The following is a 21,380-nucleotide window of genomic DNA, read 5'->3' as shown; positions in this document are numbered from 1 at the left end:
AGGTTTGGGGTTGAATTAGACAGTCTTATCCTACTGGTAATATATGTATATGCCATGCCATCACAGTTCGACCCCGGTTGAAACTCTGACCCGTGAACCTCTCCCTTCTCTGGTTTTATGCGCGGTCCGGTTTTCTGAACATTGGTTTCGATCAAGTGAATGCTTTTTTTTGGCTTATTTACAGGTTTGGGGTTGAATTAGACAGTCTTATCCTACTGGTAATGGGTTGAGTAGTTTGATCATCCAAGTCAATGATGGCTTGAGAACACTGGTTCATGCCTAGTGGGCCACTATAACACAGATGAGATCAATAAGAACACTGTTCTTTTATTTTTATAGAGAAAACCCTAATCATTTTTCTCTTGGTACTCTTAAGAATCTCTACGTAATCTTTCTTTTCAAGGTCATAGACTCTTAGGAGAGAGCCAAGATGAGCTAAGTAATGCTGAAATGTCCCGTGGAGGTCTTGGGAGGGGTAGGCTTCCTAACACTTGGCTTTTTATTTTTTTATTATTTTTAATTTGCACATACTGGCCACTCTCAGACTCCAAATAAAGTGGCTGTTGACCTGTCTTCAGAATCATGAGCTGGATTACAGTTCAGAGGATAAGTGGCAGTGGAAGTGGAACTCAGATGGTGTGTTCTCTGTCAAGTCTCTGGCTTCTAACCTCTGTAGTAGGGGTGTTACTGATTTCCCTGGCCGTCAAGTGTGGAATCCCACCAGCCCAACTAAATCTAACTTCCTAGTTTGGATTACGGCGCTTGATAAATGTCTTACTAGAGCTAACCTTGTGAGAAGGGGCATTCAGATTTTGGATCTGTCATGCAGTTTGTGTGGGAGTAGTGCTGAATCCACCGACCATTTGTGCATCCACTGCCCGTTTTCTTCTCAGCTGTGGAGTCACTTCCTCAGATGGGTTATGCCGGGTTATGCCAAGGTCGGTTAAGGAGCTGTTGTGTTGCTGGAAGCTCATGGGTTTGAGCAAGAAAAAGAAGACTGTTTGGAAGACGATTCCAATTACTGTGTTTTGGTCCATCTGGTCTGAGAGGAATAGAAGGATATTCTGTAACAAGGCTTCAAGTCCAGAAGAGGTAATTCAGAAAACAGTGGGCAAACTGATGTCTTGGGTGTCTGTGTCTGAGGATTTCAGAAATTGTAATGTGTCAGCTGTTTTTCTTTCCAGATCCTGGTGGAATGTGTAATTGCTGAGAGTCGGCTTTTTCTGGGACTGATCTCAGCCTCCTTTGTGTATTTCTTATCTCAATAAATATTACTTTACAAAAAGTTAATTTCCCTAAATCCCTGGAGTAAAGGTATAGGGGATTAGTAATCAGTAGATGGTCTTACCTGGGGCTTTGCCAAGAAAATAGATATGGGGTGATAGGGAACAGGTAGGTTGTCTTTGCTGAAGCATGTCACATGCGTTGATTTCATGTGAATCATCTCTCAAGTTCTGTGGGTCATTGTGACACCTGCCACCATCTTAAAAACTGAAGCATTCTTTTTTGAAGGGCTTTTTGCTCTTCTTTCCTGGGATGTCTGCCCCATCCAATTGCATCATAAACTCTTGAGACCCAGAATTTCCACCCTTCACTTAATGTCACATTAATTGCTGAAATGGTGAAATGCATTGGTTAGATGTCCTTCTGTCAATATGAATAATGTTTTATTTGTATTTGAAATCTAGACTCTAATTTCTGTTTACCTATGGCTGCAGATTCGAGTACAAGCAATCCGTGGACTTCCTCTTTTCTGCAAGGATACTCCAGAATATGTTTCTAAGATTGTGGACATTCTTGGCCAGCTTCTTACTGCTGGTAAGTTAGTTTTTGAGTAATATTTTGGGTTCAAGGGGGGAGGTTGTAAAATGTGGATGTTGATGGGGTATACATCTCTTTTTGTGGCGTCTGGCCCTGCTATTTTATAGTTTTTATAGTTCAACTTCTCTTACCAATAAAAAAAGTTTATGCTTTTGGTGCTTCTCTTCAGAAGAAAATGTGGAGCGTGATGCAGTACATAAAGCCCTTCTATCTTTGTTAAGGCAGGATGTAAAAGGTAATTTTCTTCACTACTGAAGACCTAAAAATCTTGTGTCAAATGCTATTTGTTTTGGAGAACTTTTCTATTTAATCTTTGTACTTGCTATACAGTTTCTGGCATGAATAGAATTCTTTTCTTTTGGTACTTGTTTATTTGGCTTTGTCATGGGCATCTCTCTCTTTCTCTCTCTCTCTCTCTCTCTCCCTTCCCTCTGCAAGAGGTGGTCCTTTACTGCATGTTGTTTGCTAGGGACATTATGATACCAGGATATCTGTACAAGGGTTAGCCAAAGAAAAGATCTGTGCAAGGGTGTTGTATGGTGTAAATTTCATATTTGACACCTTATTTCCAGTTGTCCTTTTCCATATCTGGGTAAGATATATTATATATTGTTCTTTAATGGAAGCAAATATGATAATATGATTTTTTTTTTGATTGGAAATGGAAGCAAATGTATCAATATTACTTTGATTGAAAGAGTCCAAGGGTTTGGTAAATCATACTGTAATGATACAGAGCCTATCATCATGGGCTGACAGTCAGTAGCTGATTTCTCCATCCATAGGCCTGTGCAGCATGAATATGAGTTCACACTACCAGTTATGCTCAAGCTAAAGTTCAACATATGCTCCTTAGGGAATCCCAGACCATTGGTGTGAGAGTTCTCCATGATTGCAATGGAAACTTCATGGTGTAATATTTGGGTCCTGTTGGGGAAAGTGACTTTCTAAGGGCTGAAATCTTGGCCTTAGTTCATGTGCTTATGATGGGTTTTGAATCAGGTGGGGAAAAGAGCATTGTAGAAGGGGCTCATATTATGGTGAGATGGGTGCAAACTCTAGACGAGGGGCCCTGACATCTAAAACAATTAAAGAGGCTAGGTATTTATCTGCTACCTTGAATAGCTGATCCAGATAGGTGCTAAGATCAAACAACATGCCATCTGATAGCCTACCTGGAGGAGGAAGTATAGGGATGTTTATTGTGGTGCTCTCTGGGAGTTGTCAACCTGATGAAGGGGATTGCGAGGTAGTTATTAGTTGGTTGTAGAATGAAGCAAAAGGCCATTGGCTGTTAAGGGGCAGAAGATAAAGAGAAGCTAAAAGTCTGGCATCTAATCTGAACTATTCATTCAGATGGATATTTGAGCAGCTAGAAAGGTGACAGCTGTATTAGTTTTCCTTTTGAGTTTAATGAAAGTTACTGTTTCCCATAAAAAGAATATTTGAGCAGCTAATGAATTGACTGATGGATAGTCTTGTGTGGGGGTAACAAGTTCCACAGAAGAATATTCTTTCCCATAAAAAGAATATTTGAGCAGCTAGAAAGGTGACAGCTGTATTAGTTTTCCTTTTAAGTTTAATGAAAGTTACCATTTCCCATAAAAAGAATATTTGAGCAGCTTATGAATTGACTGATGGAACCAAATTTCAACTTAGAGACGGAGAAGTCTGAACTGATGGGAAGCCGAAATGGATAAGTTTTTCATTTGGTGAGTAGATGGAAGTCTGAACTGATTATTGAAGCGAAGAAATTTTAATTTGAGAGTGGAAGGGCCAGAGGAAAGAACCTGTTAAAAACTAGGGAGGATAGGAAGGCCACGATACTATTGTTTGAGGAAGCAGTGGCATGGTTAAAGGGCTTTATTGATGGTGTTATACAATCGGTTAGGACAATAGGATGGAAAAATGTCTTTGAACTGGGAAAGAAGAGGTACGAAGTGGAACTGAGATGCAATGATAAAGGCTAGTTCATCATGGTCACAGAATATTTCGACGCAAGAAGACAATTGCTTTGCTTACCGGAAGGGAAGAAGAAACAAGGTTGGATGGCCTTTGCGGAGGGGTTGCAGCAATTTCTTGTCTCTGTCGATGTGGTGTTGGAGCAAGAACGAAGTTCAGCACCCATTAAAAGCCTGGAGCAGCCATTGAAGAAGAGCTCATGTAGTGATGATGAACTTATTTCGAGCTCTAATACAGGGGTGAAGCTGTGGTTTGAGGGTGAGAAAGAAGACTGGGAGCGGAGAATGGTGATCTCAGCAAGCAAGCAATACAAGATTGGAGGAAGGTCCTAAACTCAGTGGTGCACAACTTGAAGCTGGAGTCCAAGGTTGCTCTGAAATTGTTCTCAGACAGGAAGGCAGTGTTGAGAATTGACGATGAGAAAATCAGGGGATCTACATCTTTTGAATGTGAAGAAGGTTTGATTCAGATTCAAAACTGGAAACCGTTGTGTAATGAGATGGAACATGTCTGCGGAAGTTTCCTGCTCAAATTGGTAGGTCTTCCCTTCCATCTCTGGAGTGAAGCAAATCTGGGAAATATTGTGAAGCTGCTGGGCGGAGAAATGGAGGAAGTCCAACTGCAATATTTTCGTGCTGCTGTGGTCAGGATGATCGGGGTGAGACCGGAATCGCTCCCAAGAACAATAGAGGTTCTTGCTGAAGGTACATGGTTTAAAGTATGGTTAGTTTCAGAGGTGGAGGCAGAGCTTTGGGGACGAAGACCCAAGGTAGAAGATGATGCTGATGTGGAGGGTTGGATTACTAGGGGCTTACAGCTGGCGGGTAAGACTGAACATAGGGGGCAGCTGAGAAAGGAAGCTGAAAAGTCGGTGGGAGAGAACCAAAAGCCACGAAATCTATTAAAAGAAACAAATTCAAAAATTTTTGAATTAGCTGGTAATTCGAAGGGACAAGACACTTTCGCTGACGTGGTTAAGAAAGGGAGATTTCTGCAGGCCAGGTCATCTGAACTGGTGGGTGGACCGATCGGCTCAGCCAGAAGGGGGAATCCCTACCCACATGATTGTTTAAGTGAGCACGTGGGTCGGGGGAGATGGTTGGGGACTATAGACGACAGACATCGTCTATCTTCTTCTTCGAAAATTTTGGATGGGGGCGTTGTAGGTGATCTCAGGCAGTCAGAGCGAAGCTCAAGTACTCTCCGGTGGGTGCCTTGCACAGTTCCTGAAACACCCAGGGAGGGACGAATATCACAAGACAGACCAAACCCCAGGTACGATCGAGCTCATCTCGAGGAAACGGATGGTTTTGATGAGGGCTGGGTGGACTACGAAATGGAGGAAGAAGACGTGGAAGAAGTTTTGGATAGCTAGTCCAATTTAGGTAGTGTTTTGGGTGAGAAGTTTTCAGAGGAAGAAGTTGTTGCAATTCTTGATCTGGATACATTGTTCTCAGAAAGATCAGGTGCGGTAACGTTTCACTGTGCTGAGGAAGAGCCGTACATTGTTGTCGTTGAACACATTTCAAACTCTGGGGGTGGAAACTCTAACTTACACTCAGAAACTTCATCTCAAAATCTCCTTGCTGAACAGGTTTTTTGTAAGGGATCCCTCGAGACTTCTCAAAAGCAATACGGGGACACAGTGGGGAGGCATAAAACAGGTGGGTAAGAGATGTGATCTTTGTTTAACAGAGGTGACGGAAAGGCTAACTAATCTGAACCGAGCCTTGGAACCAGATGGAACCCACATTCCTTGTTAGGGCTAGACTGTTTCTGTATCCAACTCCAGCACTCCCAGTCTTCTCCACCACAACCTAGGTAACTGTGTTCTTTCGTTTTGTGATACTAACTGTTGCTCTTTGACTTCCGTGCCAAATACATATCCCAACCCAGAGGCTGCAACCTTTGAAGGAGGGGATGGGGTGAGAGAAAATAGAAGCGACAGGTAGGGTCAGGAGAGAGAAGTAGGGAATGAAGGAGAAACCGAAAAAAAGAAAAGAATCTTGGAAATCCTGGAGTGTCTGTTAAATGAAGCAGTGGTGGAAAATAGTCAAAAGGAAGGGTCAGAGGGAGTTAGAGTAGAGGGTTCTGAGGAGGAAGGAGATAGAAGGGGGGAGACAAAAATAGGGGAGGGAAGTAGAAAGTCAAGTGTAAGAGATGTAATTAGTGAGGATTCTGTGGCGGGTTTCGTACAGAAATTGGGGTGCAAATTGAAAGATCCAAATGCTCTCAAAGTATTTTTGAAAACAAAGAAAGAAGAAGCAAAATCTAAAAGGAGAAGAGTGAGTGAGGCTGAAAGGCTGCCAAAGGAGGTGGGAGGAGATAGAGGTTTGAAGGTTAAAGGAGAAAGAAGGAATAACTGAGGGCAGGGGGGTCTAAGGGGAAAGAAGATAGTTAGATGAGGATCTTAAGTTGGAATAACAGAGGTTTGGGAAGTGCTAGGAAGAGAGCAATAATAAAAGAGGCCATCAAGAAAACAGACCCAAATGTGGTACTTTTGCAGGAGACCAAGAGAGCAGATTTTGACATTAGGTGGGCAAGGAGTGTCTGGAGAGGCAGGGGGATTAGCTGGGTGGCTCTGCCTTCTTGGGGGTCTGTGAGGGGTGTTGTCACAATGTGGAAGAATGAAGTACTCATAGATCAGGAAGAGTTAATAGGCCAATTTTCAATTTCCTTGAAGTTTAAACAAGTGGAAGATGGGTTTGAATGGGTGCTTACCAATGTATATGATCCAAATGATTACAAAGAGAGAAGGAAGTTGTGGGAAGAATTGGCTGATATAAGGGGACTATGGGAAGGGCCTTGGTGTCTTGGAGGTGACTTTAATGTTATAAGATTCCTGGAAGAGACAAATAGTCTGAGGTGGAGATCGACCTTGAGTATGGGGAAATTCAATCAACTTGTGGATGTTTACGAGCTTAAAGAGATCCCACTATTACACAACTATTTTACTTGGTCCAATCTCCAAGTGAACCCGATTTTATCTAAGCTGGATAGATTTCTATTCTCAAATGACTGGGAAGAACATTGGGGGAATCTAAACTCTAGAGCATATCCAAGGGTGACTTCTGACCATTGGCCTATTGTAATGTGTAGGGAGGAAGTGAGAAGTGCTGGTCCTGCTCCCTTTAGGTTTGAAAACATGTGGCTAGGACACCTGGGGTTCATAAAGAAAGTCAAAGAATGGTGGTTAGAAAGAAATTCAACAGTGAAATGGAGTGGAATGAGGTTTCATAAGAAGCTCTAGTATTTGAAAGGCAAAATCAAGGAGTGGAATCTGTTAGAGTTTGGGAGATTAGAGGAAAGAAAGCAAATAGTGATTGCACAAATTGAGGACCTGGATGGCAAGGAAGAAAGGGGTTGTCTTACAGAAGAAGATAGGGAGCTAAGATGAAAGAATATTGCTGTGGAGACATCAAATTGACTGCAAATATTGTTCAGCAGCATAACTGTGGAGACATCAGTAAACAAATCCAAAGTTTTCAGACATCAGTAGTTGAAAGAATATTGCTTATGATGAAATGCTGATACAATATTTGTATTGTGGATTCTGAATCGTTGTAACAAGTCTTCGGGAATGTTGGTACTATGCTGACAAATACAAAAAAATTGATATGATATCAATAAAAGGCCATTACTCTATGCTCTTCCTTGCTATCCGGGGTTTTGGGAGGGGTGGACTAGATGCATATCTAACATTTGTTTTGTTTTTTTTTTTTGGGGGGGGGGTACAAAGTGGCTGCTCCAAGACTCAAACATGTATTTTCACGCTTGTCAGCCAAGATTTTACCCATACCCTAGAATCCTGTAAAAAATAAAAAAAGGAACAAAACTGTAATAGAGAAGAAGAGGGAAGAGAGAAAAGTAAGGTGGAAGAGCAAAAGAGGTTGTACTACTAATCACATTTGCCACCCTGTTTTATTTATTCCATAATATTGGGTAGAATTGCATATATACCCCTGTTAAATAATAAAGAAATAAAAAGAGGACAAAGCCTAACTGCCGCCACATTGGAATTACATAAATATAAATAGAGAAACTGACTTCTAAAAACATGATATCAATATCTTATATTTTTAATTTTGGTTGAATGTTTGGTTTTAGAAAGAAAATCAATTGCATGAATTGGTAAAGATCTTTTAGTAATATAACTTGATTTAGATGCACTTGCTTGTTATCTTTAGTTTTTCCCCTGATATATCCAGAAGTGTTGTTGTCAATGTATAATAACCTTTGTCATGGTACATTTAACATAACCAGGATATTCTTTTCTGTACCAATTCATGCTATATGATTGTTTTTGTTGCAGCTTCTTTGACAGCTTTGTTTAAGCATATTGAGAGTACTGATGAAGCTAACACTGATGAAAGTATCCGTGAAAAGGTTCTGAACTTCATTAGGGATAAGGTAAGGAGCATATCACACACACACACATATATATATTTGTTTGTGTTGTTATTGTTTGTTTTTGTTTTATTTGTAAATCATAGTTGAGCTAAAAATGATTTTATATCGCAGGTGTTTCCTATCAAAGCTGAGCTCTTGAAGCCTCAGGAGCAGATGGAAAGACATATAACTGAATTGGTGAAAAAAGTAGGTCAATGATTTGGTTTCTAGGGAATAGCTGTCTTTTTTATCCTGTATATGTATGTTATGCAACATTTCTGTAGTTTGGTGGGTTGCTTGCTACATTTTATTTTTCCTTTTTAATTGTACATTAATTTACCAGAATTTTTGGACAAAAAAGGCTACTAGATGTCAGACAATTTAATTGTGTTAATTGTAGAGTTTGCAAGATGTGACGGGGGCAGAATTCAAAATGTTCATGGACTTCTTGAAAAGTTTGAGCCTATTTGGAGACAATGCTCCTCCTGAGCGTGTGCAAGAGCTAATTGAAATTATTGAGGGACAGGCTGATTTAGATGCACAGTTCAATGTAAGTTGTGAAATTAATATATGCTAGACTTGGTATTGTATTTTTGTTTTTTCTGTGTGTGGTCATTGTAACTCTTGGTAGTGACTGAAACTGTGAGGCTTTTCTTAGGTGAGGTCTTGGTGTATTTGTATAAACCGAATATAATGAAACATTGATAAGGACTATGTTTGGAGCACTTTTTTCTTGCTTGCACATTTTATTGCTGTTTTCAACCATACTGAAATGCATATATATTATGCAGTGGTTCTGTTTGTCTTCTACTTGATGGGTATGGATGAAGTTTTTGGTAACTTCAGTGACTTGATGGGTTCTGGAAGCAAATTCAGTAGCTATCCCATTGGTTTGCTTTTTAATTCATTGGCATTTTTTGGTGTAGCCTGGGTCAGATCTACTGTCTTGATTAAGGTTCAACCGACGTATCGGCCTGTATCGGTACTTTTTTTAGGTTTTATTTATTTATTTTTCGAAACTGGTTCAGAGGGGTTGGTTTAAGGCCCGGCTACCCTCTGAACCAGTGTCTGACCTGAAACAACCCCTGGAGGGGCGTATCGCGAAGCCATCGGCACAATACGCATCGGCCCATACGTATCGATACTTTGAACCTTGGTCTTGATATTTGTAATTGGGCTCATATGTTTGGTTTCTTGTATAGAGGTTGCAATTTGCATTCAAATGCATAGGTTTTGTTAGTAACTGCCATGAAAAAGAAATAAAATTTGGAAAACAACAGCTAATTTCACCAACAGTGTGTGTAGTATTCGCATGTTTTTAGATAAAAGCTGAAGTATGCTTTCATTGATATAATCTAAATAGAGGCGTCTTAAGTTTTTAGTAAAATTTCTCTAAAGATCAGGTCTGCAGGAATTATATCAAGGAAGGGAAGATAGCATATTAGTCCTTTTCCTTAAATTATAGCGGTTGGATAATTTTATTTTGGTAAATGTAAAACCCCAATATCCTGAAGGGTTTTGAATAAGGGGACAAGTAAAGCAGTTATAATTAAGAGCAAGATCAGAATTACAAGTATATTCCTGGGCCTGGTACCCAAAATCCCCTCCCCCAACAATTTCATTTTTGTTTACTCCTGTTCTTGTTAAGGTGTCAGCAAATTTGTTGGGAGATCTAGGTGCCAATTTAAATGAGCACATTAGTCTCTTTCGAGAGGACTGTAACAACCTGATTATATATTGAAAATCATAAGGCTTAGATGCCTCTCTTATATTTGTTTATTGGATGAGGTTTGCCTAGATGTATGAGATACAAGGTGGCAGGACTTCAGTCCAGACAATTATATATTCAGAGGCCAGGGTGGATGTTCAGCCCAAATTGGACCGTGTGGTAGCAATCTGTTAGGGTCCTAATTTACATTGTGAATTTGCCATATGTCTTTCAATATTTCTTACTTTCTTTGGATGTCCTTAAAATGACAGGTTTCAGATGGTGACCACATCGATAGATTAATATCATGCCTGTACATGGCTCTTCCATTTTTTATGGTATATATTGTTTTTTCAATATGTTTTCCTGATTAGTTAATTGTATTGTGGCTTTTAAAGAAAAGGCAGCAAATTAATGATCTTCTATTGCTGAAATCATGCTTTATACAGAGGGGTGCATCGAACAGCAAGTTCCTCAACTATATCAACAAACACATAATACCGGTTTTTGATAAGGTAATTTTTTACTTGCTTTGATATTACGAACAATGGAGATCATCCTTCTGGCTTGTTCTCTAAGTTTGTTGCAAGTTATATTATCATGTACTTCTATCTTATGTCCTTGTAGCTTGTTCTTTTTGTGTGGATTGTGGACCACCCAAACTACTGCTAATAAGTGAATGTTTTTCTATTTAGAGTTTCTCTTTAGACATGTTTTCAGTTGACAAGAACTTTATAGTTTATTTTAAAATGACAGGGCAACCCTAAAAGCCCTGATTTTGATTAGAGGGTTTATACCAGCTACTTCATGGAGTCTTTGCTGAATTATTCTCTGTAATATCATGAATTATTTAATCTTTGCACGTTTTGTAGAAATTGCTGATTTGGTTGCATAACATGAAAATTTTATTAGGCTGATTTTACAATGCTTAATTTTTTGGCTTCTTGGTTTCTATTAGTGTTGTATACTTAGGTAGGGTTCTACATTAATAATACATGAAAATATTTGTTATGACTTGTTTGTGTTCCCTCTAGACATGAAAAATATTTGGGAGTTTTGTTGATCTTGTCCTATTTTGATGCGCATGCACCATCCTATGGCATGTTGACAGAGAATACTCCAAACTGTAATACTTGTATGAATTGTTGATTAGTTGGAATGATAGAATCATTTATTAATTGCTGAAACGAACAATATTGTCTAAATTTGACCATGTTGACATACAAAAGACAACCAACAAATGTGAGTAATCCACTGTTATGAATGTAGATTCGGTCTACTACATTGTTTTCAACTTTTTTAAGCATTTTGCAGAAATATATTTTGATGCCTACATTTTCTGAAAGCTTTGTGACCCTTCTTTTTTGAGGGCAGAATTTGTTATGCAAAATGCTGCAACAAACAACACTAGTATTGCTTCTTGTGCAAAATACCAATATTTCAAAATGTTCAAAGCAGGACATTCAAGTTCTTGAATTTATAAATCCTAATCTGGAGAGTCATCAACCTGGATGCATTATCCTTCCCAGGGATAAGATCAATAAACAGTTCAATACCTCTCAATGCTTATTGTAGAATTCAAGTTCTTGAATTTATAAATCCTAATCTGGAGAGTCATCAGCCTGGATGCGTATCCTTCCTAGGGATAAGACCAATAAACAGTTCAATACCTCTCAATGCTTATTGTAGAAGATTTCAAAACTCTCTCTTCCCACATGGCCATAACATAGCTTCCTGCAACACTTCCACATGATCTTCCCCTCTTAGTAGAGGGTGGAAGCATATCGTGTGGATATAAGAGCAAGTAGTAAAAAGGTTGTTGATAGACTTGCCTTTGGCCTTGTGAACAATGCACATATTGGTTAAAAATACTTCTTGATTTCGTGAAAACCTTAATTTTTGGAGAGGGGCTCATCTGCATTGCTTTAACCCAAGTATCGAGAACTTTGGAGGGGGAACATGATAAAAACCACTGCGATCAAAAGATCAAAGTCTCCTATTCACATTTTACAAAGAACAAGTTTTTTTAAATAACTTGGTACATCATGTCTAACCATCCTTTTAGGATGAAAAATTTATTTATAGAAAGGGAATAGAAAAGGAATGTTCAGCCAACAGTAGGATGGCTAGCTAAGGGAAAAGTAGGAAATTAGATGAGCAAGGCAAAGCTTTTAACTGATCCTTTAGATTATTATTTTTCAAGGCAAAATTCCCGATCAGTACCCTGTACTTTGGCTTGAGTGACAATTTGGTCCCTGAACTTTAAAATGCGACAATCCAGTACCTGAACTTTCAAAATGTGACAATCCAGTACCTACCGTTAATCAGCCGTTAAGTGACATTTGAAAAGTCAAAAATGCCATTCGAATGCCATCTAATTCTCTTTATCAACCATCCGAACATTGACAAAAAACTGGACAGTCCCAAATCCTAGCCTCTTCTATTCAAAAAGTTGGTGACTGTTTAGAAGAATCTAGAATTTGGGACTGTTCATTATATTGTCAATGTTTGGGTGGTTGATAAAGAGAATTAGATGGCATTCTTAGGGCATTTTTGACTTTTCAAATGTCACTTAACAGTTGATTAACGACAGGTATGGATTTTCACATTTTGAAAGTTAGGGTACTGGATTGTCACATTTTGAAAGTTTGAAAGTTTGGGTACTGAATTGTCGCATTTTAAAGTTCGGGGACCAAATTGTCACTCAAGCCAAAGTACAGGGTACTGATCAGGAATTTTCCCAAAGTTTTATTAAAGAAAAAAGAAGAGTACAAGAAGTTGACGAGAAACTTCCTTAAATGATATTTTCATACATAAGAGAGAAAAAACAAGGTAATTCACACATCATCCATAACAATATCCAACAGATACCACAAATTTGATCTAGAAGAATATAGATCAATGCCTTCAAGCTTCTGGAGGCATTCTTTCCAAGAGATCATTGCTTTCTTCCTCAAGTTGTACAGACAGGATGACTACACAAAATCTTGTATGGCATTGTAGGACCTGCTGTATATTGTATCCTGATTGACAACCCTTGATCTAGCTAGACCACTGGTCATGGCATTCTTCTCCCTTATAATCTATTTCAATTTTCAAAGCACCTTTCTCATATTAAGAATGAAACATAGCCTCCTGGATTCTCTCCTGAATCCGTTGCCCAAGATGGCTGCACTTGCAAAATTTCCTTCTATCAGAATCAATGATTACCTTCTTGCAAAGGCACTCCTAAACCCAGAATGATCATCTCTGCCTTGGCCAGATGTGCCTCTTTGGTTGGACCACTAAAAGGAACAAGAGGTCTTTCCATCTCTAAGATGCCCCATGTTGCCCAAACTACCAAGCCTTAGTTGAATTTCTTCGGCAAATTCATCATTTTGGTCAGCTTTGATGGTATGCAGTTGGAAAAGACTATGGGATGGTAGGGCAGTTCTGCCTATTAGGGCAGAAGTGAAGCTACTGCTTTAGCTCCTGCATGGTGGCTAAATATGATGCAGATTCAGTTAATGCATGCAGTTTATTTTATTTTAGGCATATTAGCATTGTAGTCTTCATTTCTTTGGTCTTGAAATGGTAAAGAGCATTGTGTTAGTTTTGTAAATATGACTTATTTATTTTGGTTGATTTAGGGTCTCTTAGCTTCCTGGGAAATCCAGTTATTATTACCAAATGTTTTCTCTATTTGTTATCTATGAAGCCTTTGAGATATACACAGTGTTCTGAATTTACATGGATATGGTTCCATATGTTCTTTGCGGTATATGAGTTTGAGCTATTGAATATCACCATATGGAAAAAGATGAGTTGTTCAATTTTGGTCTAACAATGCATTTTCCTGTCAGCTTCCTGAAGAACGGAAACTTGACTTATTGAAAAACCTTGCTGAAAGTTCACCTTATACAACACCACAGGATTCTCGCCAGCTTCTTCCATCTACTGTTCAACTATTAAAGGTAAAAATTTTGGAGGTTTTGCATTAGGAGTTTATGTGCAAAAGAGTTTGATTTTGGTAATTGAGATTTGCCAAAAATTTTCCTCTATTTCACATCTTTTGTCCTTTGATGTTGTTTCAAAAATTTTCCTTGATTTTAATAATCAAGGATGTTCAACATCTTTCATGTTGTTTCAATTCTGAAGTTAGAGAGGGAGAGAGGCCACCTGTGTGACCCATTTGTCCCAACTTCCAAGTCCTAACTAGGAACTCAACCACTTCTTCTCCCCCCTCTTTTTGTCTTCCATTCCTTTCTCCTTTATTTTCCATTCTTTTAGCCATATGCAATATATGCCCCACAAAATTACCTTATATTTTCCCCCTATTTTGGCAGAAATACATGCCCATGAGAAAGGCTGGAGAAGAAATGAATTTTACTTATGTTGAGTGTCTGTTGTACACCTTCCACCATTTAGCTAGTAAGGTTAGTTATCATTTGTGGTATTTGCTTCCTATTGGAATGCTTTCATGTTTGTTATTTCTACTTGATGCTTATTTTGTTGTTATGGTTATACAGACTCCTAATGCAACGAATAGTCTTTGTGGTTATAAGATAGTCACTGGCCAACCATCAGATAGGCTTGGAGAAGATTTTTCTGAGAACTTTAAAGATTTCACTGAGAGGTAATTTGTACCATGTGTTTCTTCTCTATCTTCATTTATTTCAAAAATGGAAGTTATTCATATTTCTCAGTTGTGTGTGTATGTGTGTAGCCATATATATAATAAATGACTGACATCTTTTACTTGTGTTGAAGAATCATAGGTAATTACCTGTTTGAACTTTCTTTAAAAGATAAATTTCCTCCTTGATTTTTTATGATCTCATTATAACATATTCTCATAATAGGAAGGGTTAAGAAACAAATAGATTGTGTTATCTAGGAATCTTCAAGTCATTGATAGGAAATAGTAAGAGCACTAGAGTCAAGGCAGGGGTGGTAGGGGGAAGAAATAGGAGAGGTAAGATTTACGTCTCCTGTGTTTGGTTGGATTAGGAGTTAGTAGGGCTGCAACTTGGGCAGGCCTAACCCAAGCCCAATCCAACCCAACTGGAGCCTGCCTGACACGGTTGCACACACCTTTTTGAAGCAAAGCGCAAAATTACAAAAATATGTTAAAAAATAAAAAAATGCCAAAAAATTTTAAAAAATGCAAAAAATATTAAACATAATGTTAATAAAAAAATATAAACTTAAATTTCAAAGTAAATGTTTTAAAAAACCTATTATCTAAAATTAAAAATACATAAACATAACATGTAAAGCGCACTCAAATGAAAATTTAAAAATAAAAGCAAACATGTAGTTAATGCGATGTGAGTTGCCTTTGTACCACACCCCCTTGAGGCAAAGCCCGAACAAGTCCATGTTAGGGTCTTAAATTCTTATTTCTCACATAAAATAATGATTTTATAATTTTAATTGTCTTTTAAGAAGATATTTTATTGGAATGAATGAATGAACAACATTAGCAAATAGGGGGTTCTCGGAAAAAAAGCAGAAAGCGCAAAATTTTAAAAAGGCGCATGCCTGGGCTGAGGTGCAAGGTGCATCAGGCCCATGCCTAGGCGCACCAAGCGTGCGCCTTTTGAAAGGGGTGCGCTTAGAACCTGGGCGAGGCGCATACCCTAAAATGCACCTCGCCTGTGCGCCTAGGTGTGCCTTTTAAATCACTGCCCTGACATTGTGTGACATAGACGTGTATATTGTGTATTTATGACATGTGTCTGTAATTGATAAAAAAAAGACACGTGTCTGTATATTACATATTTATACTTTCATATACACCATAAACTATAATTATTTACAACATGTATATGATTAGCTTAAACTCACACCCATGCACAAACATGTACAAATTCACACATTATACATTTTATTTATAAAATTATATTTTTCTTGCTTCATACATTTTATCTTTCTATTGGGAAAACCTTCCAAAATGCCCACGATTTTTAAAGATGATGCTCTTGTTTTGCAAAGTTCTGGAAATTGATTCAGATGTAAAACTTCTGTTAGTGGTCGTTGTTCATCTTTTAGGCTAGTTGTAGCTGGGGTCTGTAATTCTGTTGAGGGTGTTTTTGCCTGGTTTCAGTTTAGGTGGAGCTTTTGGTTTTGAGTCAGACTGCAAGTGTTAATTTGAAAAGAACTAGAATCTGCATATTGATTACAGAAACTCAATTCAAAATCAGTGCTTTGCCGCTTTCTTGCTTCTTACGTTTTATCTTTCTATTGGGAATATCTTCCAAAACGCAAATGATTTTCGATGACGGTTCTATTTTTTTTTTTTTGCAAAATTGTAGAAATTCGTTCAGATGTCAAAGTGCTGTCACTGGTGGCAGTTAATGGTTCAGTTGTTAGGCTTTCTGGTTTATATTTTGGCGTTATTTTCCCTTCTGGTTCAAGTGAGTCAACCAGTGACTTTATACAATATAGAGCTGCAAATGGTATTGGTTCATCCAAATTTGAACCTAAGTTTGTTCGAAGCTGAAGATTTATGTCTGGGTGGGGGTGGGGGGGTCTTTCTGCCTTATCTTGAGTTGTAATGTGGATTGTCTCTGATGTTTTTGGGTTTGGTGTTATCTTAAACATTTGTTATGCTGTTTGTAATCTGTTTCTTTTTTTAATGAATTTTCTTTTATCACCAAAAAACAATATTTTAGCATTTATGTTTATGCTTTATCTGCATAAAACTAATATGTAGCTATTGGTACGATTCATTGAATCTTGTATTTTTACTAAAAAGTAGTAGGTTCAAGTCTTGTAAAAATTATTTTCAAGCCAATTTATTGACAATATAAAAATCACAGCTCAATGCATGAGGCTCCCATCATGCGGGGTCTGGGAGGGACAGATGCACAGGCTGAACCCTGTAGATACATAGAGAGACTGTTTCCTAGATTTGGACCTTGGTCACCCAGGTTGCAATGGAGCAACCTAACTGTTGCACCAAGGTCCACCCTCTTATGATATACAATATAAAATTCATTTTTAGTTTATTTTATTAATAACATCTAATATTCTGATAATTTTTGGTAATTTATAAATAGCATTCAGTATCCAAATGCAGTATGAGTCTGATCTAAATCCGATGAATATGTCTCTATTCAAATTTAAATATTAATGAATCAAATCTGGTTCTAATTTATAAAAAAAAAAAATCAAATCTGGTTCTAGGTATCTGTCTGATTCAATTCAATCCATTTGAAGCCCTTACAATGATAGTATTTGATAATTGGATAATAGATAAGAGTGGGGACATTAAGAAATAGGACGTTTATGGTTCTTATCCTTTACTCTTAGCTTAGATGTTGCCATAAAGTTTTAACAGTAGTAGTACCATTGCATAAGCAATGGTAGCGTATAGCACTTGTGCATGTAAAATATTATACACATCTGTCAATGCAAGTAAACTGAGCTTTGGTTGGACTTATGAAGGGCAGTGGATTTGTTCTTTCTGGGACTATTAACTTGGCCTAAGATGTACCCCCTACACCACCCACCTCCTGACGCATGTTACATCCCTGTTTAGGTTGTTCTGTATTTATCCACTAAAATGACATGTGATATATAGCAGCCATTTGCATATACTAAGCAATGATTTTAAGTGGAAATAAAAGTTACCATCGTTTACACAAAATTACTAGTAAAGGCTTGCATAAGGATAATATGGGCTTTAACATTGGAAGACATTTTGTAACAGTTGCTGTGGAGTTCAATTGGTAAAATTGATGGGTTTTGTGGTTGGAATGTGGTTTCTCCAGAAGGATGAAATTGACATCCTTGTGGTTGATGGTGGTGCAGGTTGAGTAACGTGGAGGACCTAGCGAGAGCCACCATGAAGAAATTAACACAGGGTATGGCTGAGCACAACAAGGCAATGGCAGCTGCTAAGACTGACGAAGCAAAGGCCAACATTGTAAGTTTTTCTTTTGGTGAGGTTTTAGACAAATTGTGTAGTCTATAGTGGTAGTTTTTGATTATTTATTGTTTAGATAGGAAGTGGGGACCATAACACTCTTGTTGGGTCGTTTTTGATCAGTTATTTTAATTGTTTTATGCTGTTTTATGTGTTAGCCACCCTATAAGGGCATATTGGTCTTTGTACTCTTTATTATTTTAGACTATAAATAATAGTGAAGAGGGCAGCCGGCATTATTGCTCTATTTTCTCTCTCAAATCTCTTCTCTTTCTTTTCTCCTTTCTCTTCAAGAAATTTTCTTTTCTTTTATAAATCTTTATTTCAGCACCTTTCTACTTGGTATCAGAGCTTGGCTAGGGTTTCTTGAAGTTTTTTCCATACAGTCCTAGATTAGCCGATTGCATGAGGAGATAAAGGGCTGATCAATCTACTTTAGATTGCCCAGTTCTTGGATTTTTTAGTGAGAACTAGTCATCAGGAGGGTGATCTATGTTTTGGCCTCAAAATTAGGAAGAATTGGAGTGTAGGGAAGAGTCCTAGTCAAGTTGGACTCTTCAATTTTAATATGATCTTGGGCGCTCAGGTATTGTTGGACTTCTCTAGCTATTCTATAGGGGGTGGTTACGTTTCTAGAATTTTCTGGGCCTTCTGGAGTGGCTGATTCACTTTTCTTTCCAGTGGGAGATAGTGGGAGGAGAGAGATTTCTCTTCGGGTAGTGTTTTCTTCTTTTCGAAAAGGTCCGTTACCTTTGTGTGTGAAATCGATTTGATCTTGGAGGCTCTCTACCTAAATATTTTCTGCTTTTGAACTGTTTGAAGTAAAATGGAGAGTTGGAGTACCGAGCATAAGTCCACTGGTAACATGGGTCTAGGTGTTGGAGGTAGTAGTGATTTTTGGGTCTGTAATTATTACTACAGTGAAGTTTGATGGTACAAATTATCTAGAATGGGAACAATCAGCCAAGATGGCCATTGGTGCTTATGGGAAACTGGGGTACATCACTGGGGAGAAGAAACCTGATACAGATCCTTTCCGATGGGTATAGGAGAATTTCATGGTAATGCCAACTCTATGTTACCTCACATTGGTAAAAATTTTTTGTGGGCTAATATTGCAAAGGAGATTTGGGATGGACTGACTGAAACCTTTTCCCAGAAGTATACTTGCCTTATGTCTCCTCTAAACTACAATTGGCTGATGTCTTCACCAAAGGGGTTGCAAAGAACAAGTTTGAATACAATTTACGCAAGTTGGGAATGTATGACATTTACTCCCAACTTGACGGGGAATGTTGAGATTTTAGACATTGTGTAGTCTATAGGGATAGTTTTTGGTTATTTATTGTTTAGATAGAAAGTGGGGACCCCAACACTCTTGTTGGGTTATTTTTGAGTAGTTATTTTAATTGTTTTATGGGTTAGCCACCCTATAAGGGCTTATTGGTCTTTGTACTCTATTATTTTAGACTATAAATAATAGTGAAGAGGGCCGCTAGCATTATTGCTCTCTTTTCTCTCTGAAATCTCTTCTCTTCCTTTACTCCTTTCTTCTCTTCTTCAACAAATATTCCTTTCTTTTACAGATCTTTATTTCAGCACCTTTCTACTGCTTTTATTGCATTTCTCTTATTTAAAAAATTAAAATAAAGTTCCTTAGAGTGAGCATGGTCTCATGTTGGACCATCTGGCTAGCATATTTACTCATCCCCTTTTATGTTTTGCAGAAAGTAAAAAAGCAGAATACTACAACAGGGTTGCGAACCTGCAACAATATTCTTGCTATGACCCAGGTGAATGAAAAGAAAGAAAAGTCCTTATTTTGCTTATATGCATAATTGTGTATGTATTCTCGAACAGTTTTGTTCATGTTATTTGTTATTCAGCCTTTGCATTCCAAATCACCTTCGTTTATTGGGGACAAGAAGATAAATCTCTCATGGAAAGAAGCAGCAAAGCCTTCAGTACCATCAACCACTGTTCCAGCAGGGTATGCAAATTAGCTACGTTCTCATCTTATGTTCTGTGTTTTGCTGCTAATTGTGTATGCACTTTGCTTTGCAGGGGTAAACGAACTGCTACAGCTACTAATGGTTCAGGTGCTCCTGCAACCAAAAAGGGACGTGGTGAAGGTGTGCAGAACCAACTAGTTAATAGGGCATTGGAGGGTTTATCTCGTGGTGGCAGAAGTGGTGGGAGAGGTAGGGGTTGGGGTGGACGTGGAAGAGGAAGGGGGTATCGTTAAGTTTGCTTTCTTGTAAGTTGTTATCATGAGTAAAGGTCGTTGTGCGAACTGGTCGTTGCATTTTTATCCTGCATCTTGTAAATCATATCTTCAGAAAGGGCTAAGGAGGTTGAATTTGAAAAAAAGCTGGCGAGAGAGATTCATTTCGGATTAAGAGATCTATTGTCAAGTTCTGAAGATTTTCATGCTGAGTGACATGGGATTAGGTTTTGCATTTCCAATCCCATCTTAATTTAGCTGGTATCAGCTGCAGCCTGTAAAAGGAAGGAAAAAAAAAAAAACAATGTAGCCTGTAAAAGGGTTTCAGATTAGTTGAGAACTCTTGAAATTCCAGTGCAATCCATCTTACTAAAGCTGCACTTTCCACTAAAGAAAAAAAGTGTTTCTTACCACTTGGTTTGATTCATGTTTATTATGACTGACAAAGTTCATTCGAGAGCTATGGAAATTGACTCCATCTATACCTGTTTGTGCCAACGCTTAGATTAAGATGAGTGGTAATGGATTGATATGTATTTCTTCACTCACTGATCACTCTCTGCAGGTTGAAGCTTACGGTTGGATCAAGGCCCTGTTTGATGATTAAGTACTTGTTAAAAGTACTTGTTTTAACAATCTTTTAGACTGTTTGATAATCCACTTTTTTAAATCACTTGTTATGTTTTTAAGTACTTATTGGGGTGGGAATGTTTGGTAAGTTATTTTTCCCACAAGTACTTATATTTATACAAATGGCAATTTTAGCCCTCACTTCACTCATACATATGTATAATATTTTTCACATATTATATTATACATTTCAACTGAGAGTTCACGTGGATTGCCATGTGGATTCAATAATAATAATAATAATAATAATAATAATAAGATAAACAAACAAAAACAGACATGGAACAAATATAAACCAACTAAAGCTATACATCGAACTTACGAACCAAAATGGCATTCAAAGAGGAACAAACGAAAAAACAAAAGGTAAAACAGCTGTGCACAAAAAATCTACTAATCAAAATAGAAACCCTAAAACCTCGTTTGAAACCAAGTGAAGTGAACAAGATAAACTTCGAGATGTTAAATAAAACCAAGTTATCGTCTTCTTCCTTGTCATCTTCGTCAACATTGCCCCTCTCTTCGTCATCGATTGCTTTCACAGCCCCAACTTCCCTCTCGTCTTCCTCCTCTTCGACCTCTGAAAAAATAAACAAAGAGAGAAATGAGACAAACATGGGAAAACTAAATGAAATGAATCACCAGATTTAAAGAAAGCAACAGACGAAAACATTCTGAAGATCTCTACCTTCGTCGTCGGACACCACAACTCTACCACCCATGTTTTTACAAGA

The 21,380-nt window shown here is 38.0% G+C and overlaps 1 protein-coding gene across 1 annotated transcript in view; it reads left to right on the top strand.

Annotated features, from left to right (window-relative positions):
- LOC148877599 (apoptosis inhibitor 5-like protein API5) overlaps positions 1–20,498 on the top strand; it is a 29,040-nt gene extending 8,542 nt beyond the window's left edge. Inside the window, exons 4-17 of the mRNA XM_088942206.1 lie at positions 1,719–1,818; positions 1,991–2,056; positions 8,096–8,193; positions 8,305–8,379; positions 8,573–8,722; positions 10,153–10,218; positions 10,330–10,395; positions 13,723–13,833; positions 14,206–14,295; positions 14,389–14,495; positions 17,678–17,792; positions 19,520–19,585; positions 19,679–19,782; positions 19,857–20,498. Coding sequence (XP_088798332.1) covers positions 1,719–1,818; positions 1,991–2,056; positions 8,096–8,193; positions 8,305–8,379; positions 8,573–8,722; positions 10,153–10,218; positions 10,330–10,395; positions 13,723–13,833; positions 14,206–14,295; positions 14,389–14,495; positions 17,678–17,792; positions 19,520–19,585; positions 19,679–19,782; positions 19,857–20,037 — 1,395 coding nt within the window. The 3' untranslated portion in view covers positions 20,038–20,498. The remainder of the gene's footprint in view (positions 1–1,718; positions 1,819–1,990; positions 2,057–8,095; positions 8,194–8,304; positions 8,380–8,572; positions 8,723–10,152; positions 10,219–10,329; positions 10,396–13,722; positions 13,834–14,205; positions 14,296–14,388; positions 14,496–17,677; positions 17,793–19,519; positions 19,586–19,678; positions 19,783–19,856) is intronic.
- The last annotated feature ends 882 nt before the right edge of the window (positions 20,499–21,380 follow it).

The sequence above is a fragment of the Nelumbo lutea genome, chromosome 1 (genome assembly GCF_056320005.1).
Source record: "Nelumbo lutea isolate HS-2025 chromosome 1, American lotus-T2T, whole genome shotgun sequence".
In the NCBI taxonomy this organism is placed as follows: Eukaryota; Viridiplantae; Streptophyta; class Magnoliopsida; order Proteales; family Nelumbonaceae; genus Nelumbo; species Nelumbo lutea.
This window is presented reverse-complemented; position numbering and strand designations above follow the sequence as displayed.